The sequence below is a fragment of the Panthera onca genome, chromosome D4, assembly GCF_046562875.1.
Source record: "Panthera onca isolate mPanOnc1 chromosome D4, mPanOnc1 haplotype 2, whole genome shotgun sequence".
NCBI classification, from domain to species: Eukaryota; Metazoa; Chordata; class Mammalia; order Carnivora; family Felidae; genus Panthera; species Panthera onca.
In genome coordinates, this window is record NC_138351.1 from 94,430,086 (window position 1) to 94,457,998 (window position 27,913).

The following is a 27,913-nucleotide window of genomic DNA, read 5'->3' on the forward strand; positions in this document are numbered from 1 at the left end:
TGTCACGGAATTTCTGTCTGTGTCGCTTGTTGACCCCTGCAGGGGGAGTGAAGAAGGGCAGGGGACAGGGGAAGATTCGAGAACGGCCAAGGCCCGCTCAGTCCTGAGCAGCGGCCGCGGGGCTCCCGGGGCCAGGGTCCAGCGCTCTCCTCAGCGGGCCGAGGGCGGTGGCGCGGCAGCGGCGCGTGCGGCAGGCGGTGAGCACGGAGCCCAGCGCCAGGCAGGCGGCCAGGCTGGCGAGAAAGGAGACGGGCCCGAGCGCGTAGACCACAGCCAGGTCCCGGGGGGCGAGCCGCTGCGCGCAGTGGCTGAAGGCGGCGTCCGTTAAGGCGGTCAAGGGTCTGAGCGTCAGGCGCCCTGGCAACACGCAGAGCAGCGTCTCGGCCTCTGCGGGACACAGGTGCACAGTCAGGTGGCGGCGGCGGGGACCGTGGCCGTGGCCGTGGCTCCCGGCCCGCCTACCCCCACCCGGAGGGCTCACCTGGCGCCGGCCGCGGGTGCCGCCGCAGCCAGGAGCAGAGCGGACGCAGCGCGCAGCCGCAGACCCAAGGGTTGCCGCGCAGGCGCAGTGCGCGGAGAGCGGGCAGGCCGGCCAGCAGTCCCGGCGCGAGCGCAGGCAGCTCGTTGTCCTGCAGGCTGAGCGCGTACAGCAGCGGGAGCGCGCCCAGCGCCGCCGGCTCCAGGCGCGCCAGCCGATTGCCTGCCAGCGAGAGGGAACGCAGCGCGCGCAAGGGCGAAAAGGTGCCGGGCGCCAGCGCCTCCAACTGGTTGGCGCTGAGGTCGAGCTGCTGCAGCGCGCCCAAGCTCCAGAAGGCCCGCGCGTGCACCCGGCGCAGCCCGTTCTCGCGCAGGTCCAGGCGCAGCAGCGTGCCAGCGCCCACGAAAGCGCCGGGCGGCAGCGCGCGCACACGGTTATGGTCCAGCAGCAGCGCGCGCACGCGCCGGCTCAGGCCCGCAGGCACGGCGGGCAGCGCGCGCCTCGAGCAGTTGGCCTGGCCGCCCGGCGCGCACGCGCACGCCTCCGGGCAGTCCGGGGTGCCTGGGGTTCCCGAGGAGGTGGCCGCGGCCGACAACTGGGCCCAGACTGACCACGGCGACAGCAGCAGCAGCAGCAGCAACATCGGGGACGGCCACCGCGAGAGGGAGGAGAGGCTCCGCATGGGGGCAGAGCTCAAGGCCTGCTGCCCGTGCGTTCACGTAGCCAGTGCGTCTTTGCCGCGCCTGCACAAATATTAATTCTCCAGCCCGAGTGCCGGCAGTTCCTGTTCCACGGCTGGTCCCCGCGCCCAGGGCGGGGGCTGGGCGGATAGCCAGCACCCTGCACTGCCAGCCACCTGTCCCGGAGCCGGGATCCTCTTGGCTCTGTGCCAGCTGCGGCTGTGAGAAGCCCCACCTCTCCTCTCCTGGGGCATCCACCACCCTGTGCCCCCCTTGAGGCCTAAGCCGCTGGATGACCCCCCCACACACCCATCAGACTCATGGATGCCACGCATGGAATGGGACCCAGGGGCCTCACTGCCCACTCGTCCCTGCCTGTCTCCTGCCCAGCAAAGTGACCCTAGCACACACACAGTGGGGCCCCCCCCCCCGCACCCCCCATATAGGGATGGTCCCATCTCCACAGTGGATGTTTGGTGGGGTCAGGAGTACATGATGGGAGCCTGAGCCCAGGGGATAGGCTGTAGGGTGGAGCGGGGACTGCATACCTGAGGCAGTGGAGACCGTCATGTCTGCCCTACCTGGCCCTATGAGGATTCTCCTAGAACCTCAAGGAGACAGTGTGGGTAGGGCACAGGCACCAGCCCAAGTTCTCCAGTCAAATGCTGCTCCCTCTGGAGTCACCAGAGTTGCACATCCTGTCCTGGGGTTTTCCGGGGTGGGGGTGGGGTGGGCAGGGGCCCAGGAGCCATGCCAACTTCGTGGGGCAAGGCAGCAGGACGATGCCGGGAGGAGCCAGACGGAGGCCATAGCAGGAGGAGATGGAAACAACCAGGGCTGTGGCTCCTGCCCTGAAGGGCAGACAGCGGGCACTTGTGCAGGCAGCGCACACTCGCGCGCACGCACACACACACACACACACACGCCATCCAAGATGAAGGAGATGACCTAGGTGTACACAGACCCCTCCCCACCCCTTCACGCAGCCGCACAGCGGCTCTAGGAGGAGCCCGCAGAGAGGACAGGGCAGAAGCACTAAATACCGTTTAATTCTCTTACCCTAGGCTGCCCGCAGCCCTACTCAGGTGGGGGGGTGAGAGGGGACGGCTCCTCTAGAGTCAGAGTTGGGGCCATCGGGTCCATGGGGATGGTTATGAGGCCGTGAGCCTCCAGGGGAGGCATCAGGGGGACCTCCAGGTCGGGGTCCGTGAGGTGGGACTCCACAGGCAATGTGTGCAGATCCGTGCGATCTTCCTGGACCCCGAAGTGCCCCACCATCCTGCACGACACGGGCTGGGTCAGGCTCGTTGCAGGCAGTCACCAGCACAGGCTCGCGAGGACTTGACCCCCTCCCAGGGCAGGCCTGGCTCTCAGGTCAGTGCCCCTGATGCATCTGCGACCACACCTCCCAGTGGGGCAGGAGCAGGGGCACAGCTCCCCCGTGGGGTCCTCCCCTGAGGTTACTCACCTGCTGTCCACGTGTCTGCGGGAGGCATGCTCATGTCTGGGGGACAAAGGAAGGCGTGAGTCCTGGAGCAGGGGAGCTGGCCCCCAGGAGCCCAGAAGTGCCCCTCCCGCACCCCACCTCTTCACAGCCCAGTCCGGGAAATAGCGTTCCCCAGCTCTGGCTGACATCTCACCTGGGGCAGAGGCCCCTCTCCCAGCAAGGCCCCGTGGCCCTCACCCACCCTGCCTGCCCCAGGGCCTAACACACCTCTTGGCTCGCACGGCACCAATTGCCACGATGACGAGGGCACAGAAGCAGCTGGCACCAACGCCCGCCAGCACCACCAGCAGGGCAATGAGGGCCTCGCGGCTGAGGCCGAGGCTGCACTCACAGTATGTTCCAGCTGCAGAGACAGGGCCCGTGTGGCCGAGGGGCCCTCGTCACCTGCCAGTGGAGGGCCCCCGGGGCCGCCCCTCACCCCAGGAGGGGCCCTGGCTGGGGCGGGGTTCAGGGACCGGAGGAGGCACCTGCAGCAGGGATGAGCAAAAGGGACAGACATATCAGGCCGAGAGGGCCGCCAGCCAGGCAGGAGTCAGGCTGGGGACAGGGGGCCATGTCCAGCCCCCAGCCCCACCACACACCTCTGGACGGAACCCATTGGAAGGCGCTGACCTCACAATAGGGCTGTGGAGCAGGGTGGGGTGGTGGGGGAACCGGGGGTCTGGGAGGTGTGTGGGGGTGGGCAGGGCTTCAGCCGGAGCTTCACTTGAACTTCTGTGTGGGAGCAGAGGAGCCCTGGGCAGGCAACCCCCCGGGGTGAAGCAGGTAGGGTGGCTGGGGGCCTGGGAGCTGCTCCCCAGTGCCCTACTGGATCCAGCCTCAGGGGATGGTGCATTACAGGGAAGGGGGTGGAGATCACCCTTAGGCTCTTAGGATAGTGGAGACAATGACCCGGAAACCCTGGGGGGGCCCTCAGCAGACAGCGGGAGGCCTCTGTTTCTCAGGGACTGTGACAGCCCAGGTGAGGCCTGGGCCCCAAGCTGACCTATGCCACCATCCTTCCCCCAAGGCTGCCAGGAGCAGCGGCCAAGAAGGGGCAAGGCATGGGCCTGTGCTCGCTGCCCTCCCTCGCACTGGCGGTCTCGGGGAGGATCCCGCCCCCAGCTCAGCAATGCCGGAGGCCAGGCCGGAGGAACCGTCAGGCTCTCCAATCCCCCAGGAGGTGGGGGCGCTGCCCACAGGCCCTCCCACAGCCACAGCCGCTAGGCGCTTCTGGCTGAGAAAAGGCTACAGGTGGCATCTGAGGCTCCCAATCTGTATCATTTATCAGAGCCCCCCTGCCCTGCTCTGAGGGCTTCTTCCTCTGCATCTTCCTGCCTGAGGGACTGAGCTGCAGGCTGGCATCGTGGGACTTAACCTCAGCCTCCTCCCTGGCCTCGCCGTCCAGAGGCCTCCTCCCTACTCCCCTAAGAACCTAGGACAGCAAACCACACGGGTAGCAGGGGGAGCTGTCCCACACCACGGATGACCCCACAGGGCACCAGGGGCAAGGGTGCAGAGGGGCCCTGGCTGACTCCTTGTCATTGGGGGGCCTCCCTGACTCCTCTGACACAGGTGTCTCCTCCTAGTGTTGAACCCTCCTTGGGGATCAGCCAGCAGTTTCTGGGACACCTCTGTGCCTGTTGTGTGATGCTGTGACCCAAGACGCAGCTTTTTTGTTTTTCTCACATTTCGTTAACAAACCCAAGTCCAAAGGGACGTGTGCCTGTGCCCAGGAGCTGCCCCGCTGCCCCGCCAGACCCGTCTAGCCGGTTTGCATCCGGGTTAGGATGACGGAAGTAAACTCAGCCCCATGCCAGGTGACCTTCCGCCTGGAGGGAACGGTGGGTGTTAGAGCCTCTGGGCCTCCAGCAGAACTCAGAGAGAAGCGGGAAGCCCCTCTCCTAGTGACCACAGCACAGCAGCCTTGGTGGTGGGTGGAGCCCGAGTGAGGCAAACACTGGCTCGCCAGAATCCTGGGACTGCTAAGGCTACGTGCCTAGTCCTACCGCTCGTTCTCCAAACCCGTGGCCAACAGGACACTCTGGAGTGAGAGGGGATCCCGTCAAGGACTGATACCAGGGCCCCAGGGGAACAGGTCAAAGTGGAGAGGTGGGGGCAGGCACTAGAAGACAGCCTGGCGGAGGGGGCTGCCCAAGGGTGTCTGGGGGCAACAGGCATGACTCCAGGCCTGGGAAGGTACCCCGGGTGGGCGGGAACAGGACGCCGGAGGCTCGTTCCAAAGGGCCTTTGTTGCCCAGGAGGCTGGCACCACCAGCCAGCACGGAGCCTCCTGCACCGCAGGCTGTGGTGCCCAGTGCTTCTGAAGACCTCCAGCCTGCGTCCAGCCAACGCCCTTCCCTGCCTCCCGGACCTCAGGGGCTGGGGGCGGTGCCAGGACCCCTCGTGTGCTCCAGGGACGTCCACGTGCCAGGACCATGGGTCCGGAGCCCGGTGACAGGTGTGCAGGCAGGGCTGGGCCCGGACACTCGTGTGTTTCCCCGCACCTGCTCCCAGGGAGCCAGGCCCCGCTGGGCTGAGCTGGAGAGGCTCAGCTGTGAAGGGCAAACCCGGACCACACGCCCGCGATGGGCCCACAAAGCCACCAGGACAGGGAAAGGATAGAGAACCATTTGCTTTACTCTGCACTCCGGGGGCCGGGCAGGGGCACGGGGGGGGGGGGGCACCCGCCCGGCCACCCTCCCTCCGTGGGGACGTCGCGGGAAGGGCGCAGTGGGCGCGTCAGCTGCAGCTCTTGGGCAGGCGGTAGACGCCGGCTGAGTAGACCAGCTGCTGGTCCCTCACCTTCTTCTGCAGGAAGCCCTGGAGCTCCTGCAGGTCGATCTCGGCCAGCGCGGGGCCGGTGACCACGAACATGCGCAGCATGCTGTAGATTCGCTCCAGCGACAGGCTCTCCAGGTTGGTCAGCATGGCCTGGATGTACGTCCAGAAAAGCTGGGGACACAGAGGCCAGGCGGGCCGTCAGGCCACCCCCCGCGCGGCCACCGCACCAGAGGCCGAGCCAGGCCCCCGCCCCCGCCCCCGCCCCCGGCCGCACCAGCAGCTCCTCCTCCTTCTGGTCGGCCTGGGAGGCCATGCCGGAGTCGCTCTCGTCGTCGCTGTCGAGGAGCACCATGCTGTCCCGGTCCTGGGGCCGCTCCTCCTCCACCACAGAGAAGGTCCCGGCAGGCTCCTCCCGCAGCACTCCCTGCTGCAGCCACACAGACATGCGCCGCCGCAGCAGGGCCACGGGCATCTTCACCACCTTGCTCAGCTCCTCCAGGGTCCAGCTGGCTGCACGGAGCGGCCGGGAACACTAGCCACTGGGCCTCGTCGGCCCGCTCACCTTCCCAGGGGGCAGCCCCAGGAGGCTGAGTCCCGCCCCCAACCTCCACGCCCCCCCCCCACCCCCCGGCCACACGGAGCAGTGCCTGGCACTGGTCCCCCCCCCAGGAGGCAAGGCTGGGGCAGGCCAGCCAGGGGCCAGTGGGTTCACCTTGGTCCTGGAAGTAGAGCAAGACCACCGCCTGCACGGGAGTCACTGCCACAGACAAGGTACGATCGGCCAGCTCCACGTCCATGGTCACCAGGCCCAGGGTGTGCTTCCAGCTGAGGGTCCGCATGGCCTGGGGAGGGCCGCAGTCAGCACGAGCAGCCCGGGGGCCCGGCTGAGCCCAGCCGAGTGAGACTCCGCCACCTGGCACCGGGTGACAGAAGAGCTCCCTCACCGCCCCCCGCCCCCCGGCAGTGGGCAGCAGGGTGGATAGAAGACAGGGCTCCGCGTCCCACGCCCTCCACTACCACGATCTGATAGGACTGAACAATGAGGGCTGCCGGTGAGTTAACGGTGTCTGAAAGACGTCCAACATCGTAACCCCCAGGACCTCAGAACGTGACCTGGGTTGGAGACGAGGCCGCTGCAGACGGGCCTAGTTAAGACAAGGTCATCCGAAGTACAGCGAGCCCTGATGTAGCTCGGTCAGCGCCCTTGCAAGAGGGAAGACAGCGTGAAGACAGGCAGAGACGGCAGGGAATGCAGCCACAAGCCGAGAAACACCGAGGGTGGCCTGCAACACCAGATGCTGGGGAGGCGGAGGGACCCTCTCCCACGGCCTTCGGAGGCGCACAGCCCTGCTGACGCCCTGACCCCTGCTCTGGCCTCCAGAGTGGAGAAAAAGATCTCCGTTGTTGCAAGCACCCGCATCATGGCACTTTGTTATGGCAGCCACGAGAAAGTGACACATTTTGGTCCCGGGAAGGGGGTGCTAAGTGTGAGTCCACGGAGCTGGGTGACGGGCAGAGGCTGGAAGAGCTGTGGGCTGCATGCCTCTAAGAGCCTGAAAGCCTGAATTGCCCCGGAGAGACTGTCGGCAGGGACACGGCCAGGAAAGCCACAAGAGGTGTCACGAGGAGGAAGAGGCCACGGCAAACTGGAGACAGTGTGGCCCTGCTATGTGGTGGCAGAATCCTGTCTGAGCACGACCCTGCTGGGCAGAAAGCACACCCCAGCACGATGAACCAACACTGAGCTGAGGAGACTCCGCAAACGTGGGAGGGATGGCCTCTCAGCGGCAGCAGGGGTGAGGCGGGGGGGGGGGGGGGGGAGCCAGCGCGAAGGCAGGGGTGCTGCTCTTCTCTGTGTGCTCTAGAGACAGAGCCGAGAGGGCACCAGAGACCCGAGCTCTGACGTGGGAGCCGACCTGCGTCCTCAGAAGAGCCAGGACAGACTGGGCGGTCCAGGAAGGGTGTCTGTGAGGGCCCACGGCCAAAGGCCTGGACGACTGGGAGCTGCAGGGAGGATGAGGCTCCTGAGAATTTTATGGCGACCCGGACTAAAACGGAGAGACGGCCAGCTGAGGAGGGCTCAGCGGGGAGAACTGCAGTACAGCGGGCCTGGCAGGGTGGGCAGACAGAAGACAGCCTTGAACCCAGAGCAGTGCCTCCACTGGCTTTTGGACTTGCTTTGAGCCTGTGACCCCCCTCCTTCCTTGAGAAGTCATCCTCTCAGAACGGAGGGGTCTGTGCCACACCTCGCAGGCACGCTCTGCTTTCCCAGGCTCGCAGCTGGAGAGGGACTGCCCTCGATGAGCTGCGCTCGGTCTCGCTCCTGCCCGATTCAGATGCTACTCAGATACCAAACTTTGAGGTGTGGGGTGATGTAAACTTGGTGCTGGAATGGCTTAAGACTTCTGGGGATGTCGGATGAATGTGTTCTGCATGTGGGAAGCACATGAATTTGGGGCGGTGGGGGGCACAGGGTGGACTGTTAGAGGTTGAACTGTGTCCCTCATAGTTAAGGATGTTAAGTCCTAACCCCTGATAACTCAGAATGTAACTGTATCTGGACATCAGATTACCACACGTCAGTTCGTTCAAGTGAGGTCATTCTAGAATAGGGTGGGCCTTTAAAATTTTTTTTTTTTTCAACGTTTTTTATTTATTTTTGGGACAGAGAGAGACAGAGCATGAACGGGGGAGGGGCAGAGAGAGAGGGAGACACAGAATCGGAAACAGGCTCCAGGCTCCGAGCCGTCAGCCCAGAGCCTGACGCGGGGCTCGAACTCACAGACCGCGAGATCGTGACCTGGCTGAAGTCGGACGCTTAACCGACTGCGCCACCCAGGCGCCCCTAGGGTGGGCCTTTAATCCAACATGACTGGTGTCCTTGTAAGAAACGTGGACACAAAGAGACACAGGGAGAATGCCATGTGACAACAGAGGCGGAGGTCGGGCTGATGTGGCCACAAGTCAAGTGATGCCTAGAGCCACCAGAAGCCGGAAGCAGCAGGAGGAACCCTCCCTCAAGCCTCTGGACAGAGTGCAGCCCTATGATCGATCCTGGACTCCCAGCTGCCAGAACTAACACGATACACCTGCACTGTTTTAAGCCCCGATCATGGCACTTTGTTGCTGACCAACACAAGGGAGTCTTCGGTAACCCCCTCACCCCCTCAGCTCCAAAGGAGGCGGCAACAGAGAACCCCACCTTGTAGGGGGAAAACGGAAGCAGAACCCACAGTTTGCCCAGGTCACAAGCAGTAGAGCCACAGACAGGCTCTCCAGCTTCAAGCCCACGACCGTACAGCCACCACCGTAGCCTGCAGTGGGAAAGATGCAAGGCCACCAACAGAAAACACAAGCAAGGATACTCTGTGGGCTGTGTGGCCACCCACGTGTCCAACATGATCCTCAGGCCAAGAGTTCTGGTGTGAGGCAGAGACACTGTGGCCACAGGGCCGACCTCCAGCATAGCCCCGGGGCCTGCTCCTGCCACTCTAGTATCCAGCTGGAGTCAGGACAAAGCACGCTGAGGCATGGCCGTCACATCAGGTGCGTTAGGCCTGAGCAGAAAGGCATGGCTGAGCCATCCTCTGGGAAAGCAGCTTCTAGGGAAGCAAGCCAGGCAGTGGCAAGGCTGGGGCCGAGTCCTGGAAGTCAAATGCTTCGTGAGCAATCTGGAGACTTCTTGGAGGCAGACGCCCATGGGGCACACACAGCCCCCTGACTCTCTCTGGGGCAAGCCCGGTGCCCCAGCCCCCAGTTCGGAGATGTCAGAGAGTAGACAGTGGAAGAGGAAGCCCGGGAAGGTGGGGCCACCCGGAGGCGCAGAGGGCAGAAGCGGCCCGGCCCCTCCCCCAGTGTGGGTGTGCACGCACACGTGCAGAGGCTCCTAAGGGACGAGGGGAGCAGAACGGGGGCTGCGCCCTCCTGCCCCGACGCAGAGGCACGGGAGGGGTGTCGGCAGAGAGCCGCGCAGGTGGGTCGCACCCAGGTCCCGTTGCACAGCCTGCTCGGAAGGGTCGCCAGGTCGGGATGCAGCCCCCACCTGCCACCAGAGGGAGGTGTGGCCCGTACCTTCAGCTTCTCGTACTTCTTGCAGTAGACCTCTAGGGCCTCCCTGATGTCTTCGGGGACCTCCAGCTTCTCGTCCTTGAAGGGAGGCCAAAACTCGCCGGACAGGATGACGGCATAGACCCCGAAAGGCGGCTGCTCCTCTACGGGCCGCTTCTCGTCCTCCTCACGGATGTTGGCATTGATGCGACGGGAGTCCGCCATGTCCTGCGGGGAGGAACGGGGTCTCGCGGAGGCCCCGGGGCCGGGCTCAGGGTGGGGCCGGGCCAGGTGGGCAGGAGCCCCGCGTGCCCACCTTCAGCATGACCTCGCAGAAGTGCATGGGAGCCTCGCCAAAGCGCAGCTTCAGCAGCTCCACGTTGCGGATCTCCCTGGAAGAACGCGTCTCTGAGCGGCACCCCAAGCAGCGCCCGTGGCGGAGCGGGCACCCCCCGCCACCCAGCGCGGGGACGCCCCAGGGGGAGAGGCGCGAAGTGCGGCTCCAGCCACCGAGCCCCTGGACCCCGTCCCGGCTGAGGCCCAGGGCGTCCCGGGGATCTGGTTCCTCGAGCCCCTGGGCCTCCCCCCAGGCCCCTCCAGGGTGACGGCCGAGCACGGGTGCACCTCCCCGCCGGGGAGCAGGCAGCGGCGCCCCCGGCAGCCCCATGGCGCCTTGCGGGCCTCACCGCTCAGGACTAAAGCTGAACTGGTGGAGGAGGCGGTCGGCCAGCAGCGAGCGGTACTCGTTGATGAACAGGTCCTTGCTGCCGTAGATGCTGACCAGCAGGCTGATGATGTCCGAGGAGCGCCGCTTGGAGCTGGACTTCCCTGCACAGCACGGGGACCGGCACCCATGGCATCTCTCGGGGACCGAGGAAGCACCATCTGTGCCCACGCAGGCCCCACCCTGCCACGCCCGTGAGGCCCAGGCCCAGATCCCAGGCTGGGGGCGGGGTGGGTAGGGCACAGGCCGCCTGGGAATCGGCTCTTCTAGCAAGCCGGACGGAGACACAGGCCACCGTGGGCCCACTCGAGCCAGCCAGAGCCCCCTGCAGAAGCGGGTAGGGGTGGGTGCCGACAACTGATCCCCTCAAGCTTTCGGGCACCTGTGGAATCAGACGCCTGCCTTGCCGGAGCGTCACCCACAATCCAGAGCCAGGTGGGGCTGGTGGCACTGACCTGGATCGGCATCCACAGGGTCAGGGACCCAGTCCTCGGGCTCGCCAGAGTCATCCTCGCTGTCCTGACCAGTCTCCAGGCTCGCCGGGTCTGTCTTGGACAGCTCGACAGCCAAGTCCCCCGTCCCATCCGAGTCCCCCGTCAGCCCAGCTACAATCTGCCGCACCGTGTCCTCCCGCGTCCTGCCAGATGTGAGTACCGCTGGCCTTCACGGTACCTCTCTCCGTTTGCCCACACCACGGCACCCCACCTCACCCCGGCAGCCAGCACCCGTTGGCCACGTGCTTAAGATGGGTCCATCAAACTTTCTCTCAGAAAACAGTAATACTAATCATAATAATTAAGATAAACCCCACCAGGGCACCTGGGTGGCTCAGTCGGTTAAGCGTCCGACTTCAGCTCAGGTCACGATCTCACGGTCCGTGAGTTCGAGGCCCGCGTCGGGCTCTGGGCTGATGGCTCAGAGCCTGAAGCCTGCTTCCGATTCTGTGTCTCCCTCTCTCTCTGACCCTCCCCCGTTCATGCTCTGTCTCTCTCTGTCTCAAAAATAAAATAAACGTTAAAAAAAAAAATTTAAAAAAAGATAAACCCCACCGTTTTCGGGAACACCGAGAACTAAAATAACACGGGATCTAGGCCAGGGCCTTCCCAACCAAGAGGCAGCAGACGTGAGTCAGGGAAGCACCAGATGCCTCCCAGCCCCAGCCCTGAGCCTCTACTGTCCCGAGGGGTCTCCAGACAGCGGTGCCCCAGCACCTGCTCAAACACGTCCTCTGACAGCCTGGGAGTCACTGCCGCTCAGGCACAGGGGTCCCCCCACCCACCCCGGCCTCAGCCTGGGTCTTGGTCAGCAAGCTAAAGCTGAGTCAGGGCCTCTATGGACTAGGAAAAGGGGATGGGAACGGAGAGCAGGGCTGTAGAGTGGGGTCCCCAGTATCTCCCCATGGACGTGGTGGCACCCACAAGGCGAAGAAGCCCGGGCCGTGGCCAGGTCATGTGGCCCAACAGGAGGGACAGAGTGTTCCTGGTGTTTCGGGGGCCACAAGGACCCACGGGGAACTTGGCTGCACAAATGGAGCCAGGAGACAAGGACCCCAGGTCCGAGCAGCAGCCTGGAGCTTGGCCACGGGGCTCACCTCAGGTAGCGGCGAATGGGCTCACAAGCCACCTCCAGGATGACCATGGAAGGGTCGAGCACACGCAGTGCCTTGATGGCGGATATATACAGGGTGATGATGTCGCACGTGTTGACCCCTACGGCCAGGAGAAAGGACAGTAGTCCCAGCAGCACCCAGGAGTTGTCCCATGAGCGGCAGCGCCCTGGCCAGGTGGGTTTTTCGGCCACCACTGTGACCTCACTCCCCAGGATACCACTGTGACCCACAGGACGCTGTCCCCCTTCTCCCCTAACTCTCATGTGCTTTCCCTGGAACTTTCCAAGGTCCGAGCCCTCCCCTCACTGGGCGGTCTGCCCCAGGCCACACCCATCACTTCCCAGGACTCTCTTCAAGGGAGGATGAGGCGCAGCTCCTAAGGACCGCCCTACAGACCCACACCCTACACAGGCCCCTCGGCAGAGGAGACTGGCCTCTTGGGCAGCAGCTCAGGCACCTGGATGGAGGAGCCGCGTCTCCAGGGCAGCCTTGAGAGACAGGAGCAGCTGCTGCCTCTGGTCAGTCCTTTCCAGGCAGTATTTGAGGTCCTCGATGGCTGGCCGGGAGTCTGGGAAGTCTGTAGGAAGAGTGTGGACCCTTGCACACACACATGCAAGCACGCACGTGCTGTGCGTGCAAGAAAGGACACAAGGTCGGCAGGGCCCAGAGGGTGAGCGGTGGCGCCTCCGCTCAGTAGCGATGAGAAACACCGCTAGGTGCTTCAGGCCATCCCTGGGCGGTCATGTGCCCTCCAGCCCCCGCCCCGCCCCCGAGTGCCCAAGGACAGAGCAGGAGCACGAGGCCGCCGAGGGGATGGGGGTGGACGCCCAGAAGCACCGTCTGGGGGCCACACTGGCGGGCCCAGCTCTGCTTGGGACACCACTGTCTGTCCTAAGCGCCCCTGACCGCCTGCAGGATCTGAATGGCGAAGGCACGGGGAAGGTGGCCGCTTCAGCGGGCAGGGGGCCGACCTCGGATGATGCTGAAGAGCTCCTCGATGCGTAGGCCGGCATAGATACGGTAGAAAAACCTCTGCACGTGGCAGCGCCACCGGCGCAGTGTGTTGCCAGCCTCCGGGGACGCGGGCCTGGCGGGGCCATCCTGCAGGAATACCTTGCCGAGCCAGCCGACCACCCTCTCGATCCACTGTCGGGAGAACACAGGTGTAGGGAGGTGAGGAGCTGAATGAACCCCAGCCCGACATGGAGCAGAGGCTACCGGCACTGCAGCCAGTCTTGGGGAGTCTCCAAGGCTCCTGGACACTAGGAGCACATTGAAAGCAGCAGGATGATGGGTCCAAAGTGGGCCTCCCAGGCCTCCCATCGAGGTGTCCCCACACCCGATGAGCACCAGAGCCCAGGCTTATCTCTAGCAACAGCGGCCCTGATGCAGAGCACGGAGAGAACGCTCACCTCTGACCCGGTGGACAGACACACCCTGGGGGCCACGTACCTGACTAGTCCCACCACGCTGGGACAACGTAAGGGCCCTTCTGAGCACACACGCGTAAACTTATAGGCAAAACAGCCGCACAGAGCCTAGGATGCACACGTCCCCCCGCAAACTACGCAGCCCCTGATGACAACAGCCTGATACTCTGCCACCTGGGGGCAACACAGGTGCCCCGGCCAGGCCTCTGGGCTCACACCCACTCCAGACCGCTGCTGTACAGACACTTGCTTTGAACCCCCACCACAGCTAATCTGCGCCCTGGGACGCAGACACCAGGAAGTGGCGGAGAATGACATGCGGGCAGTAGGGGCAGGCTGGACGGTCCCCTGCGGTTGGGCCAGCACCTCCCCGGCTCTAGGGAGACCGGGGCAGAGCCCCAGGGCAAAGCCCCAGACCACGCCCCAACAGCACGGGCGCCCTGAGGTCCCTCAGCGGGACACCCCAGACCTTGGCACCGCCTCCAGCCAAGTGATTTCTCACAGACCTTGCCGAGCAGGTCACGGGCTCTTTCTTGCTGTCACAAGGGCAGGCCGGGAAGGGCCAGCTTCCACCCAGCACCAAGACAGCTTCATCCACCGGCCAGGTCCTAGCTCATCCAAGTCCCCATACTGTGGCTGCTTCTAAGACCACTAGGGTGTCAGGCTGGCCAGAAACCTGTTCTACAGCCCCCAGGGAACAGGGCCCGAGAGGCTGTCCTTACCTTGTGGAACTCTCGCAGGAAGGAGCGCTCGTACTCGCCCCGACAGCGGTCCTCCATTCTCTCCCTGGTCACCTGGTGCAGGGTGGTGGTCACAGCCTCCGCACTGACCCGCTCCAACAGACTCAGCCTGTGTCTGGAGGACAGCCCTGCTCGTGGAGCACACAGAGTACCCTGCTCCCCCTCACACCCAGCGCCCTCTGTACCGAAGGTTTCAAGGAAAAGCTGCTGGGGAGGACAGAGCCCTGCCCTCCCCAGCCGGCCTCTCTGCCCAGGCTGAGACCCTGGCCTTGCCCATGTGAGGAGTGGGTGTGGCTCTCAGGGCTAAAACCGCATCTCCTGAAACGTGGCTCTGAAGCAACAGCTAAATATATCACCGTCCTGACCACGTGAGCATAGACGCCACCAGTTATGCCGTTGGGTGCAGACCCTGGTCAGCGACGGCAAATGAACTCGAGAAAACGAGAGAGAACATTTCTGGGCACCCTGCATCTGGGATGAACCAGCAAAAGCCATCCAGGGCCTCCCTGACCCTCGCCAGCAACAACAGGGCCCCTCCCTCAGTCCAGCTAGAAGCCCCTCCCCCTTCCCAACAGCTGTGCTGCTGCCGCTTCACTCAACGTGACAAGATCATTACCAGCAACCACAAAGGATTAAAGGCTCACAGCTCAGAACCCAGCTTTAACGGCGACAGCAAAATCCTTTCCTCTTTAAAAGGCTGGAAAAGCAATCTGCTTGCCCAGCGTGTTAGCCTAATCCCCAACTTCTCTGGAAAGAATAAAAAAAGCAAGCCCACCTTTTGCAATTACAAGAGAGGATGAACACCATCCCTTCCCCGGGGAGCCTACAGAAGGCACAGCAGAATTCTACGTGGCCCAGAAAATTTGCAATCCCTAGGGTCTCAGAGTAAGCAAAGAGTGGAAACCCAGGGCTAGTGTGAGTGGCAGACACACACCTGTGTCCAAGACAAAACGTATAAATTCACAGCACGGGGATCCTGGGGACCCGCCCCTGGCCACACCCAGGACTATCCGGCAGAGACCCCACCCCCCACCCCACCCAGCCAGCTGGACCCAGGAAAGCCAGCCAGAGGCAAGAACAGAGGCATGGCCACACAGGCGTGAGTACTCACAGGACCTGGCTGAGCTGGTGAAACTGCTCCAGGGCCTGGCGGCACCAGCACTGCTGCTTGTCACTGCCGCATCCCGCGCACAACGGGCTCTGCAGAAGCCGGTAGTACCGGCGACGGGCATACCTGCTGTCCAATTCCCCCTCTAGTTCTGGGTCTGTGCCCCCTTCCCCCTTCCTCTTACTCTGCATGTAGACTCTCAAAAAGCGCCCATAGAGGCGCTGAATCATCTCCTGAAAGGTTCTGGGAGTGGAAAAGAACAGGACGCCCCGCAAGGTGGTGTGGACTTTTTCCCGCAGCCCCTGAGCGCCTGCGCCCATCAGCAAGCCCAGGCGAGTCCATTTCTCCAGCAGCTCTAGACTATGCAGGTAGGGATCCAGGCGGCTCTCCAACAGGCCGAAAGCGTCAAGGAGAAGCAGAAGGCACTGGGGCTCGTCTGCACAGTTCTCACGCTGGGAGATAGTATTCCAGAACTCAAGGGAGATGTTGGCCTGCAGGTCGTTCTGCAGCACCTCTACAAACCACTCCTCCAGGACCGAATGCAGACCGTGGGCCCTCAAAACCTCCACCGCCGCCCGGAGCTCCTCCTCCTTTGGCGGCACCGCACCGCTGGTCCGGGAGGACGCCTGGAGTGCAGGGAACCGTGAGAAGGCAACACAGAGTAGCGGAGGGAAGGGCACTGACAACGCGGGGAGAAGCGGGGAAAGGGACAGAGCGGAGGGGAAGCTGCGGGATTTCCGCTACCCCTCGTCCACGACGCACGGGTGCTTGGCCGACGCTAGGGAAGGGCCGCCTCGGCAGCGGAACGAACCCCAGGGTGGACGTCCTAGTAAAGCGCGCAGGGTCCCCGGAACCCCGCGCGGACCCGCTGCCCTCTTCCGGGGCCTCACCAGTCCCAACGCGGCCGGCGGCACCAGCCCGGTGCTCACGGTGTTCCAGGCCACCAACAGTTCCTGTGCCGGCCCGGGGTCGCCGTCTCGCACCGCCGTCGCCATCTGCGCCCACCAGCTCCCAGGGCTTCGCGGCGTGGCGCGCGGCGATGACGCACACGACAGGCGCGCCGCGGTGACGTATCGGAGGGCGCGCTGTCGGAAGGCAGTGCGCAGGCGCGAACGGCGAGGAGCTGGCGGCGGTTGGAGTGGTCGCGGCCCAAGCGGGGACCATGACCCAGCAGGGCGCGGCGCTGCAGAATTACAACAACGAGCTAGTCAAGTGTGAGCGGCCGCGCGGCGGGGTCTGCCGGGCGGGCTGGGAGGGCGCGGGGCTCGCCGGCGTGCAGGCCGAGGCAGCAGCTGGCCCGCAGCGCGCGGCCGAGTGGGGTGCATGGTCGGTGCGTGGGTGTCTCGGCTGGGAAGGCGCCGGTGGCCGTCGGACCTGCCCGGCGCACGGCCGCTCTGTGGCACGCACCAAGCCCTGGGTATCTGTGGAGAGAGCCAAGGAACGAATGGCTAGAGCACGCACTGCCGCCCGGGCGCCACGCCCGCTGGTCCGGTGCGGTGCTTTCTCTAACCCCGAGAACCCCTGGGCGGTCGGAGCCTGGCCTGGCGGCGGTGGAAGGTGGCCGAGCCAGCCCCGGGCCTCCCGCCGCCCTCTCCTCCTACAAAGCAGTGGGCTCCAGAGTGGCAGGGGTGCTGCTGTCCTTCCTGCCCTGGGTCCACAGCGCCTGCCCCGCTCGGCCCACTGTAGGCATCGAGGAGCTGTGTCAGAAGCGAGAGGAGTTGTGTCGGCAGATCCAGCAGGAGGAGGATGAGAAGCAGCGGCTGCAGAGCGAGGTGAGGCAGCTGACAGAGAAACTGGCCCGAGTCAACGAGAATCTGGCGCGCAAGATTGCTTCTCGCAACGAGTTTGACCGGACCATCGCAGAGACAGAGGCTGCCTACCTCAAGGTGGGGCTCGGGGCCGGCAGGAAGCCTGCATGCCTGTGGCCTGCGGGGGGTGGCCTGGGGGCGCCCACGGGCAGAGGCGACAGGACTACAACATGGTCAGGACCACTGTGGGATGACAGTGGGGCTGTCAGTGGGGCCCGGCACGCCCCAAGTCCTGTTCTGTGCACCGTAGTTTTATGGCTTGTCCCAGACCACGGGCAGAGAGCAGCAGCAAGGGCCAGAGCTCATCTCGTCTGGCTTCCCAGGGTGCAAGGAGGGGGGCTTTGGGCTAAAGGCTCTGTTGACCCTGTCCGACCCTCCTGTCAGGGGCTTCCTCTCCCTGCTTCTGCCCCAGGCTTGGCACCGGCTTGGTAGGAGCAGAGCTGGACTGTGCGAGCCTTCTGACGAGAGGGATAGTGACAGCCGTCTCGTGTCCCCGTTTCCAGATCCTGGAAAGCTCGCAGACTCTGCTTAGTGTCCTGAAGAGGGAAGCCGGGAACTTGACCAAAGCCACAGCCTCGGAGCACAAGAGCAGTGGAGGCAGGGAGAGCTGAGGAGGCCATTGGTGGGGAGGGGCCTGCCTCCCACGTCCCTCAGTGGCTCGACCCCCAGCAAGCCTGTCTTCAAAGCGTCTTTATTCTTCGTGGTAGCAGCTGCCTCCTTTCACTGTCTCGGGTGCCAAGAGGCAGTTGCCCAGCTTCACCTGCCCCAGGTGACAAGTACAGCCCTGGGTGCAGCCCACCAGGTGGGGGTCCTGACCCTGTACTCATAGGATATGGGAAGGACAGGCTCTGGGTGAGTTCCGCTCGGGGCAGAGGTCCCCTCACCCCCGCCCTGGGCTGCCAGAAAGACCCTGCTCCCTACTTTCACCAGCATGGCAGCCACCTCACCTCGGTGCCCAGGCCAGGGGAGCAGGGGAGGGGCTGGGGCCCACCCCCTCAGAGCTTGCCCTGGTGGCCTATGACTGTCAGTAAAGATTGTCTTTGTGAAGGTAGCTTACTGCCTGTGTCCTGTGTCCTGCGTGTGGGACGTGGGACTGCTGCACAACCCCAGAACCAATGTGAGCCCAGCTATATGGCTTCTTGGCAGAGGAGGGCCTGGAGTGGCTTTCCCTGTGCAAGCCTTGTTGGCTTTGGGGACAGAGTTGAGGGTACCCTTGAGCATTCCCTGGGACCTTGTCACCCACCCTTTCTCCCCACCAGGGCTGCTGGCCCCCTGCCCCCAACTCCAGCACTTAGCCTCCCCATCGGGTGGTGTTCTGCCTGTTGGTCTTGGTCTGTGCGATGCCCTATTCCCCAGCAAAAGGCCTGGCCCAGGGAGACGCTCTCCAGCCAGGGCTGTGCCCCAGCTCCAGGATTCTAAACTTTGCTCCAACCCCACAGCACCACCACTCCCCACTCTCCCTGGTCCCACCAAGCGTGCCGACTTCCAGCCTCCCACGCTGCCTGGGGCCCAGCCCTCCACCCCGAGTCCTCTCTGGGACTGTCTCTGTTGGCCAGTTAGCTCCTATGGGGGTCCCTGCAGCTAGGCAGGTCTGAGAAGCATGTACTGAGAGGGTCTGGAGAAACCTGGGCCCACTCCACCCAGAACACTAAAAACACCCTCCTCCTTCCCAAGTTTGGCCAAGCAGCATTTCTCACGGGCTTGACTCTTCAGGAGGGATGTACTTGCATCCGTTGCCTGGATTACAAGCAGCCCCAGCTCCCCAGCTCCAAGCTGAACAGGCAGTTCTGTGTCTCCTGTTGCCTCTTAGATTCTGCTGGGTTTTCCTGCCAGCCGTTAGCACTGACTCCAGGGAAGTGGTCTGCCTGCTACAGCCTTGCTGCAGGCTCCTGTGGGTCAGGTGGCTTTCCAAGCCACACAGGAGGCGAGATCCCTGAGGTTCCGCCCGTTCCTCGTCCCCTCCCAGGCGCCTGGCCTTAAAAACGGCTCTGGTCCAGCCAGAGTACCAGACCCCAGAGAGCAAGCCCAAAGTGCTCCTCCCCCTACAGCTCCCACTGTGTCAGCCCAGAGACGAGAAGTGCTCACGGGGGTCCCTCTTCCCCCAAGGGGGTGGCTGGGAGGGGAAGCAGGGCAGGCGGGGCTATGGGAGCGAACGCCTGGACCACCAGACAGCAACGTGTGGGGGTGCCACACAGGACTACCCCATACCCAGGCACAGATGTCCTGGCTGGGCTCCCGCTGTACCTTCCTCCTCGCTGCCAGGGCCTCGATGGAGCCCCACAGACCCCACCCCTGCTCCCTGCTTCTTTGGCCAAGGACCACACAGGGAAGGCAGAGGAGGCCTTGTCCAGTGGTATTTATTGAATCCATCATCAGAGGCAAGAAAAAACTTGCCGTTCATCACAAACGGGGCGAGTTGAGGTCTGCAGTTGGGGGGTGCAGGCTGGGAAGGGCTGGAAGTCCCACAGAGGACAGGCAGCCAACCTAGCCCTTCACACGTGCACCAGACACCTGCCGGCACGGTGTCCAGCGGGACTCTGTCCATCCTCCACAGGCAGTGCCCCCAAACCAGGGCTGCAGAGTGAGACTCGGCCTCAAGGGAAGCAGGAGACCCCGGCGCCCTAGGCTCAGGCCAACCCCAGGAAGGGAGGGTGGGATATGGCAGGGCAGAGCCCAACAGGGCAGCGAGAGGTGGGGGGTGCAGAGTGAGGGCGGGCTTCTGGGCACTGCCCGGCTCCCAGGGCTCAGCCTTGGCCATCCTGGCGGGGCTGGGGTCAGAAATAGAGGGCTGGCTCACTTCGGAAGTCTGAGAGGTCGTTCTGACTGGCAGGGGTGAGCTGAGAGAGAGGGACAGAGAGGGAGCCAATGGGACTCATCCAGGCATTAGAGACACCCCCCACCCCGGGCCTTGGGTGTTGGCCCTCCCAGCCGCACCCCTGCTCACCATGACCTCCTTGGGTGTGGGCTCCACCTCACTCGGAGCCTGCTCCAGTGTCTGTTCCTGCCATTTACTGAAGGCCACAGAGTGTTTTGGAGTGTAGCCGGACAGGCCTGTGGGCCAAGAGGCACATGTGTGGACGTGTGGCCCAGCTACCCACTGGGCCGCCCATTCCCACACGTGGGCACTCACCTGAGCTGCCGTCCGGCAGGTGAGGGCTCTCGGGCCCCGCACTGTTCACAAAAGTGGCTCGGGGCAGGAACAGCGAGAAGGGCTTCTCCACCACCCCATCTGAGCTGGACTCCTCCTCCTCCTCCTCTTCCTCCTCCCCCTCCTCCTCCTGGGCCTCAGCCTCCTCCTCTTGTACTAGCGAGCTCTCAGGAGGGTACTCAAATGTGGTCTGCAGGCGCTTGTCATTGAAGGAGATCTTCATCTAAGGACAGGAGGTACATCAGCAGGGCTCTGCTGCCTGGCTACCAGGGGTTAGCCAGGCTGAGCCGGGCACAGTGACCCTGGAGGGCACGGTAGAGGTAGCCCCAGGCAGGTAGCAGAACACGCCATCAACCCTTCAGAACTGAAAGGTGGGGGGGCTACCCCTCATCGGAGACCACTCCTTTACCGGCACCCTGCAGGCCCGGGCCACAAGGACCCCAGGAAGGTTGTTCTGGCTGCCCATGCAACCCAGGGCCAGTGTGTCCAAACACCTGCCTCCCAGACCCCACCCATCCCCTTCTCCCCCCGGGCCCAGGGTCACATCACCTCAGGTAACCAACCCTGCCCAGGGACCAGACCTTAGCCAGCACCAGGAGCCCAAAGTCTCAGTGTCTCTAGAAACTTCTATGGCAGCTCCTAGGGTTGAAGGGCTGCCTTCGCAGGGGAGCACCAGCCACCTAGAGGCTCTATGGCAGGAGCAGGGTCTAAGTGAGACGGCACTCGGGGGGCCCACCTGCTCGGGTGCCCTAGCTCCTCAGCCACCAGCAGTGTGTTGTTGGCTGGGGTCTCTCTCCAGGACCGAGTTCACATCCTGGCTTGCTAGGCACCCGAATGACGCTTCCTGCACAGCTCAGCATGGACCAGTGCTGCTGGGCAGGACGGGGCACACACCTAAGGCCAGGCCCCCGGGGCGCCCATGAGGTGACAAAGCAGGGTGGCTGGCATATGCCAAACCCCAGGGGGGCGACACCAAATGCCATCACCCCATTTTAAAGACCAAGTCAGAATTAGACCCAAGTGGGGGTCGCGCTGACCCTTTCCTCCCACCTGGGCTGTCCACTTGGCCCTTGTCTACCCTGCCCACTCTGCAGGCTGCAGAATTTCATGCCTGAGCAAACCCTCTTTTCTCCCAACGGCCTCAGAGTGCAGACGAGGCTGCTGGTGTGGAGAGGAAGCAAAGTCAGGCGCAAGCAGGATGCCAGATGGACCCTCGCACTCCCTGACCCAGGACTCCACTCCCCACTGAAGCCACAGGCCCACCAGACTTGCTCAGCAGGGTTCGGCCAGGCCCAGCAGGTTGGTAACGAATACGAGAGGCACCAGCCTGCAGCAGATGGGAGCGGCCCTGCAGGAGCCCGAAACATTAAACTCCTGAGCACAAGACTCCAGCAGCCAGCTCAAGTTCCCCTCCTCCCCTGGAAGGAGCCGGAGGCAGGAGCTGGGCCCCCAGGCAGAGAACCATGGGGCCCAGCGACAGCAGGACATGCAGGGGCCTCACAGGAAAGCTGGACTCGCAGCCTGGGCAGCAGAGGGGGCCCCGGCACTGGCCTCAGGGGGCAATGCCAGGCTGAGCGAGTGTCCCCAAACAAGGGCACATGCTCCAGCCGCCCCCTCCCACAGCCACACGCGCACACACAGCCCCACGCGGCCACCGGCACCCCCAGCTCGCGTGCTTCCCATCTCAGTGTGGTTCACACGCAGACCTGCTGGGCGAATCTCAGGCCCAGGCCCAGTCGGCTTTGCCCAGCCAGCGGCACAAACGAACAGTCGGGGACAAGAGCAGATGAGTGCAGATCACCCAAGTCAGGCAAAACCAAGAGATACTTCCTCCCGTCGCGTGAAGGCACGCTGTTCCTCAATCTGCCTGGTCCCCACAGCAGGCCCCACCCAACCCTCCAGCTGCCACCCCCGCCCCAAGCCTAGCAAGACAGAGGCCTAACCCAGGGGCCTGCCCCTGACCCAAGGCCCCACAGTGACCAGGGCGTCCAGTCACCCCTGGGTACACAGCATTGTCCCCAACGACCCTGAGCCCTCCAGGCCCATCCCCCACCACCGAAGACACAGGAAGGGCTGGCTGCCAGGGCCCGGCCGGATTAGCGTGCCCTCATTAGTCCACATGACCAGCTCCTAGCAGGGAGACCGAGGGGGCTGGGCTCGCACAGGCACTGAGCCTGGCACAGCCTGGCCGGGCAGGGGCGGGGCGGCGCTCACAGGCCACTGTCTGCGCCCAGCTGGGGCCCAGGGCTTGGGTCACATCCGCCTCCCTTCAGTCTCCACACTCCATGGCCTGGTGGGGCTCACAGGCCTCCTTGTGGGTACAGGTCTCTGAATCACAAGACACCCTGTGACAAATGCTGCTGGGGAGGGCCAGCCTCCAGACCCCAGGCAGATGGGCCGGGCGTGGCCAGGGGCTGGCACTTGCACGCACCTGGCTCTTGGGGACTTTGCCCTCTGTGCCAAGTGCAGTCGGCAGGTGGGTCCTCGGTCGGCCCACCTTCCAGCTCTCACAGGCCCTTTGTCCCCCTCACCCTGCCCTACCTGTGCACACCCAGCTCGGGTTACCGAAGGGCGTCCACCCTGGACTCTGGTCGGGGAGCCGGGTTCAACCAGTCCCCCTGCTGGGGGTGAGCACCCGCCCTGTCCTCACTCCCTGGCACACGCCTGCCTCCTCCCATCCCCCACTCAGTCTGCGTTCTCGGGGACAACGGGACCACCCCACACAGTCTCTGCCAAAGCTCCCACACTGCTTCCGGATGCCCCAGCCCAAGGCAGACCCTCTGGCAGTGGGGAAGCTGAGTGAAGCAGGGTCCAGGCCTGCCCGGTGGCACCTGGGCTGTTGGAAGAACATGAAGGGTGGGTGCCTACAGGAAGAGCTGGGGTGGGGGGGACAGGTAGGAAGCGGGGGAAGGAGGGCAGAGGGGACACAGCCATGACACATAGGTGGTGGCGGGCACAGCGTTGCACACCGGCAGGGAAGCAGGTGACTGGGGCAGCCGCACCATAGGTCTGGGGACTGGAGCGAGGCTGAGGGCCAAGCCCCGGCCAGCAAGACTGGGGTGTCTGGGTGGCAGTTACTCCCTAAGTGAGGGCAGATGGCCTAGGGTGTCATAGATTGAGCCCTGGAGACACTGACACACTCAGGCTGGGCAGAGAACCAGAGGGTAAGGAGGGGAGGAGGGCAAAGGCGAGGGGAAGGAGCCGCCAGAAAAGCAGGAACCTGGCTAGGTGGCACCTCACAAAGGGGAGAGGCCCTCAGCACCAGCCCACCAACCCCGAGGGAGGCAGGTGTGGAGAGCAGCTGGACAGTCCCACTCAGCAGCACAGCCTGGGGGCTGGGGCAGAGGTGAGAGGGGGCATGGTGATGATGCCCCCCGCAGCCAGTCCCTGCTTGGCCATTAAGGGAGGGACAGATAGGGCATCAGCAATTCTGCCAAGAGACAATCAAGTAGAGGCGCCCCCCAATCCCCGGCAGGCCTCCCAGGCACAATGGCAGGCTGGGTGCCCCCACCACCAAGACGGGGCTGTAGCCCTCCAAGGCCCAGCAAGGTCACAACACCCTACACGCACCTGCCAGCTCAAGGGCAGGCTGTCCCGACAGTCCCCCTGCAGAGCCATACCTCACCTGCCCCCTGGAAGACCCCAGTACCTCCCAGCACTACCCTGGTCAGCCAGAGGGCCCCAAGGTCCCACTAACCTCCAGTCCACTAAGTCCCTAGTCAGGATGGAGGCAAACAGGACAAGGGCCCAAACCACAAGCTGGCTGGAGTGGTACAGGTGAGGGCGAGGTCCCGCAGCCCAGGGCCTGGTGGGATGGCCGGAGGACCACCAGGGAACGGACGAGACACAGGGGACAGCCCGAGCCAGCGGACTGCCCCGAAGGACCGGGCAGCCCCACACCTCTGTCCCACTCAACAGGAGCTCTGGCTCTTCCTGCCGGGCAGCTGGTGTGGGGGTGGGGCAGTGCCCACAAGGAGGAGTCACCTCCAGTAGTCACGCTGCTCTGGCAGGGCCCTGGTGAGGCCACTCGGCTTGCCAGGCATCATCCATCTGGACCCCCAACTCCCTCAGGCTGGCATGGAGACTAGGCCAGGGCCTGCTTCCTCCCAGCACTTCCTCCTGCCCTTCTCACCCCAACCCTACCACACAGGACCCCCACAGCTCTTTCCCCAGCTGGGGCCAGATGAGCAAGGCTCTAGAAGCAGAAACCAGCACTCAATTCCTGCCCCACAAGCTCCACGACCTCCTGCCACCCTCAGGTTCCCCATCTACAAAGTGGGGAACTGTTATCACCTCCACTTCTTGGGGCCAGAATAGAAAGGTACTGCTTCCTAGAGTGTAGGGTCAAAGGTCAGGAAGCAGGAACGAGGGGGAGGGGTGGTTTAGAGCCTGGAGGTGGGGTTGATGACTGTGTCTAAGGGTAGGAGGGAGGGTGGGAGAGCTGTGGCACTAAAGAGAGGGTGAGTCAAGGTCAGGCAGGCAGGACGGGCCCTCCGGAAGTACGAAGGGAGTTGGGTGTGGATGCCTGTCTCAGCAGATGGAGACGGCAGGAGCCCCGATGCCTTCACCCAAGGAGCAGGGCGTGATCACGGAGGAAGACAAGTCCAATTCATGTCAGAGGGAGGAGGTGGCTTATGTGATTGGACGACCAGCAGGCATCGATGGGGGGGGGGGGGGGGGTGCTTCCGTGGACATAAGGCACATCACCACCCCCATCGCCCAAGGCAAGTGAGGCCAATGGCAGAAGTAGCTTCAAGGGTGAGCCTGGAGATACCACTGGCTGACACAGAAGCTTGCCAGGCACCATCTCGGTTCCAGGGGAAGACACGTCTGCCCCATGCCTGCTGAGGGGGGTCATGTGGGGCTGGCCTTGGAATTTGCCCCAGGGCCAGACACAGGTGCTGGAATGACCAGGAAGAATCTGAGGAACTTTTTTTTTTTTTTTTTTTTTTTTTTTTGTGCCCAGAGGGTTCCGGGTCGCTGAGCAGCTGGGGACTGAGGCTCCAGCAGGGCTCCTGGTCTTGCACCTGGGTCTCTCTGTCTGAGGCCTCTCCTCCCCCATGAGAGGGAGAGTCTACACTGCTCCTAGCAACACACCCCGGCCCTGGCACACACACTAGGAGTTCAATAAACACTTGAATGAAGCCTGGTCCTGCTGAGCACCAGGGCAGCCTGCCTTCTGCGGAGCTGGGAGCCCCCCCCACCCCCCGCCCCCAGCCACTGAATAGCTCCCAGCACTGTGCTCCTAGGCTGACAGTGGGGTAGGGATCTGACCACACCCAAATCACAGGTCTCCTGCCCCTTCCCACTTCTGTCCTGGCACCTTTGGCCCATGTAGGCCAGGACTCCAGAAGACCACGGCAGGCTACACCCTCAAAGCCAGGCCGGAGTGGAACCAGCAGGCACAGGACTACTTCCTGCAGCTGGACCCTTGATGAGACAGGTCTGCCCTGCCAATTCCACATGGAGCCGCGAGAACAAGGAAGCAGACACGGTGCTGGCGGGACCGACCCTCCCCGCCAGCCTTGCGAAGTACACCATCAGCAAGCTGTCTTCTCTGGGTCATTAGGCTCCCCTGGAACCCAGACCAGGGATCTCCCCCAGCCCAGCTCCCTCCAGGAGCATGCACGGCCACCCAGCCCCAGCTCTCCTCTGGTCCACACAGAAGCCATCCCCCAGCCAGGCCAGTTGTCCTGGGAAGTGGGCACCTGCTACACCCACAGCTCTCTCTTCCCCGCGCCCAGCCAGCACCCCTTCCCCTGTGCCCCCTGCTGACCTTCTTTCTGGAGGAGCCGGCCTTGGTGAGACAGGATTTCTCCAGGGCCAGGTAGCCACCGATCACCTCAATCTCATGCACGGTGGGATAGCGCTTCTTCAGTGAGGTCCCCAGGGCAGCAGGGGTCTCTGACAAGCTGCCTGCCTCCTCCTCCTCCTCCTCGGCCTCCTGTGGCCCGGGCTCCCCGTTGGCCTGCAGGGACCCCGGCTTCCTCTTGGGCACCACGGTGAAGGTGTTGCCACCTCGGTGATGGAGCCCTGATGGGTGCCCAGGCCCGGTGGGGTGCGGGTGATACCAAGGAGGCCCCCCGGCTCCCGAGCAGGGCAGTTTGGCTCGTTGAGGGACCTCATCCTCCGAGTCCACCTCATCAATGAAGGTGACAGGCAACCCTGGCCTCCCAGGCTCCCCACCATCCTTGGCCAAGCTGGAAACCCCGAGGCCCTGGGCAGGCTTAGCTTCTGCAGCGGCTAAGGGACACAGGGGTGGTGAGGGCAGCCTCTGCCGCCTAACAGCCTGGTTCACAAGGGTGGTAGCTGGCCTGGGGCACCCCCCCTCGTCGACCCCCAAGGGGCTCCTCCCTCCAGCAGGCACGCTATCCCTTGCAGGCACCAGCTGGGCTTCGAGCTCCAGGCGTTGGGAGGCCCAGCCAACCTCTCCCTCTGGCAGTCCCCCCACCTGCCTCCCTTCAGGAGGAGGGGCCCCAGAGGCCTTGCGCTTAGGGATGAACATGAAGGAGTTTCGGGAGTTCACACGGAGGCTGGCCAGGGCCCGGGCCTGGAGGTCCCCAGCGGGGATTCGATCCATGTCTGGCTTGGAGGCTGGCCGTATCTCGAAGGAGTCATTGGCGCTGGTGGCCGCGGAGACCCACTGGCGCTGGCTGGGAGTGGCACTGGCAGAGTTGGTCATGGGCAAGGCCAGGGACGCGGCTGGAGTGGCACTGGGGGTCCCGGGGCTGGGGGGCGGGTGGACCGGGGGCTCCCCCGACTCCACCTTTGGCTTCCACTCGGCCGGCCCAGGCGCAGAGCCCGCGAGGCCGTTGGCAGCACCCGCCCGGGACTCGGGGGCCGCAGGCCCGTTGGGGAGCGGGCGAGGGCCAGCGCTGTGGTGCAGGCCCCGAGGGTGGACGGTGAAGGAGTTGCTGCCGGTCTTCTGCAGGAAATCGCTGCGCCGCGTCCCGGGTCCTGTAGCGCGGCCCTCGGGCTCGAAGCGGGCGGCGCGCTCGCCCACGCGCGGGGCGGCGGGGCCGGGAGCGGGCTGTGGGTGCGGCGGCGGGGGGCGGCCGCGTTCCGGACTCCCGCGGCGGAGCGGCGCGGCCGGAGCGTCGAACTTCTGGAGCAGACGGCTGACACGGCCGGGTGGCGGCGGCGCCTCATACACGAGCACCTCGGCTGCGCGGATGCGGGCGGCCGAGCCAGGGCTAGGGTCCGGGCCAGGGTCCGGGCCAGGGCCCGCAGGCTGGAAGCCGGGAGCTGACTCGATGATGAGGATGTTGTCGGCGCGGATGGTGCGCACGCCCGGCACGCGGCGGTACAGCTCCAGCAGCTGCTGCACCGGCCGCGCCCCCGCCGGCCCCTCGCCCCCGCCGCGCCGCGCCCCGCGCCGCCGCTCCGATTCGAGCCGCATGAACGGGTTCTCGCGCAGCGGGCCCAGGCTCTCGGCCAGCACGAGCCGCTCGGCCGCCGGCCCCGAGGGCTCCGCCGCTCCCGCCTCGGCCCCGGCCCCCGCGCCCCCGCTTAAGGCAGCCAGCTTGGCCCGCTTACGCTCCAAGATCTCCCGTTTCCAGGCGGGCATTGCGGCGCGGGGCCCCGGGCCCGGCCGCCCCAGGCCGGCCATGCTGCGGAGCGGGCGCCGGAGCCAGCGCGCGCCGGGAACTGCGGCCGCCGCCCGGCGCCGGCCTTCTCGCCGCGGCCACGCCCCCCGCCCGCCTTCTACGGCGGGGGGCCGGCTCGGACCCGCCCCGCGCCCGGCGGCCCCACCTACGACAGGGGAGAACGGCCGGCCGCGCTGATTGGACACCGCTCGCCCTGACCTCTCTTTCCCGGGGACTTAGTTGGATAGCGCCGGTCTCCGGAGCCAGTCCCCATTGGGGAAAGGG

At 64.5% G+C, this 27,913-nt stretch overlaps 5 protein-coding genes across 5 annotated transcripts; 1 reads left to right on the top strand and 4 right to left on the bottom strand.

Moving 5' to 3' along the window:
- Window positions 1-10: 10 nt before the first annotated feature.
- Window positions 11-2,088, bottom strand: LRRC26 (leucine rich repeat containing 26). Its single transcript, XM_060608146.3, has 2 exons — window positions 482-2,088; window positions 11-387 (listed from the first exon to the last, which is right to left on the bottom strand). Exons 1-2 carry the CDS (start codon window positions 1,158-1,160, stop codon window positions 98-100), a joined length of 969 nt encoding a protein of 322 aa, XP_060464129.1. The 5' UTR covers window positions 1,161-2,088; the 3' UTR covers window positions 11-97.
- Window positions 2,089-2,189: 101 nt separating this feature from the next.
- Window positions 2,190-3,271, bottom strand: TMEM210 (transmembrane protein 210). Its single transcript, XM_060608147.3, has 4 exons — window positions 3,133-3,271; window positions 2,873-3,008; window positions 2,627-2,662; window positions 2,190-2,437 (listed from the first exon to the last, which is right to left on the bottom strand). The coding sequence occupies exons 1-4, from the start codon at window positions 3,218-3,220 to the stop codon at window positions 2,236-2,238; spliced, it is 462 nt and encodes a 153-aa protein (XP_060464130.1). The 5' UTR covers window positions 3,221-3,271; the 3' UTR covers window positions 2,190-2,235.
- A 1,995-nt stretch (window positions 3,272-5,266) lies between these two features.
- On the bottom strand, window positions 5,267-16,142 carry ANAPC2 (anaphase promoting complex subunit 2). The gene is made up of 13 exons (XM_060608144.3): window positions 15,977-16,142; window positions 15,090-15,712; window positions 13,961-14,093; window positions 12,780-12,954; window positions 12,266-12,385; window positions 11,791-11,908; window positions 10,655-10,836; window positions 10,162-10,303; window positions 9,792-9,867; window positions 9,500-9,703; window positions 6,141-6,270; window positions 5,703-5,938; window positions 5,267-5,599 (listed from the first exon to the last, which is right to left on the bottom strand). Exons 1-13 carry the CDS (start codon window positions 16,079-16,081, stop codon window positions 5,387-5,389), a joined length of 2,457 nt encoding a protein of 818 aa, XP_060464127.1. The 5' UTR covers window positions 16,082-16,142; the 3' UTR covers window positions 5,267-5,386.
- A 24-nt stretch (window positions 16,143-16,166) lies between these two features.
- On the top strand, window positions 16,167-17,945 carry SSNA1 (SS nuclear autoantigen 1). The gene is made up of 3 exons (XM_060608151.3): window positions 16,167-16,300; window positions 16,773-16,972; window positions 17,398-17,945. Exons 1-3 carry the CDS (start codon window positions 16,249-16,251, stop codon window positions 17,503-17,505), a joined length of 360 nt encoding a protein of 119 aa, XP_060464134.1. The 5' UTR covers window positions 16,167-16,248; the 3' UTR covers window positions 17,506-17,945.
- Window positions 17,946-19,233: 1,288 nt separating this feature from the next.
- TPRN (taperin) lies at window positions 19,234-27,795 on the bottom strand. The gene is made up of 4 exons (XM_060608145.3): window positions 25,819-27,795; window positions 20,025-20,265; window positions 19,839-19,945; window positions 19,234-19,731 (listed from the first exon to the last, which is right to left on the bottom strand). Exons 1-4 carry the CDS (start codon window positions 27,649-27,651, stop codon window positions 19,669-19,671), a joined length of 2,244 nt encoding a protein of 747 aa, XP_060464128.3. The 5' UTR covers window positions 27,652-27,795; the 3' UTR covers window positions 19,234-19,668.
- Between the last annotated feature and the right edge of the window lie 118 nt (window positions 27,796-27,913).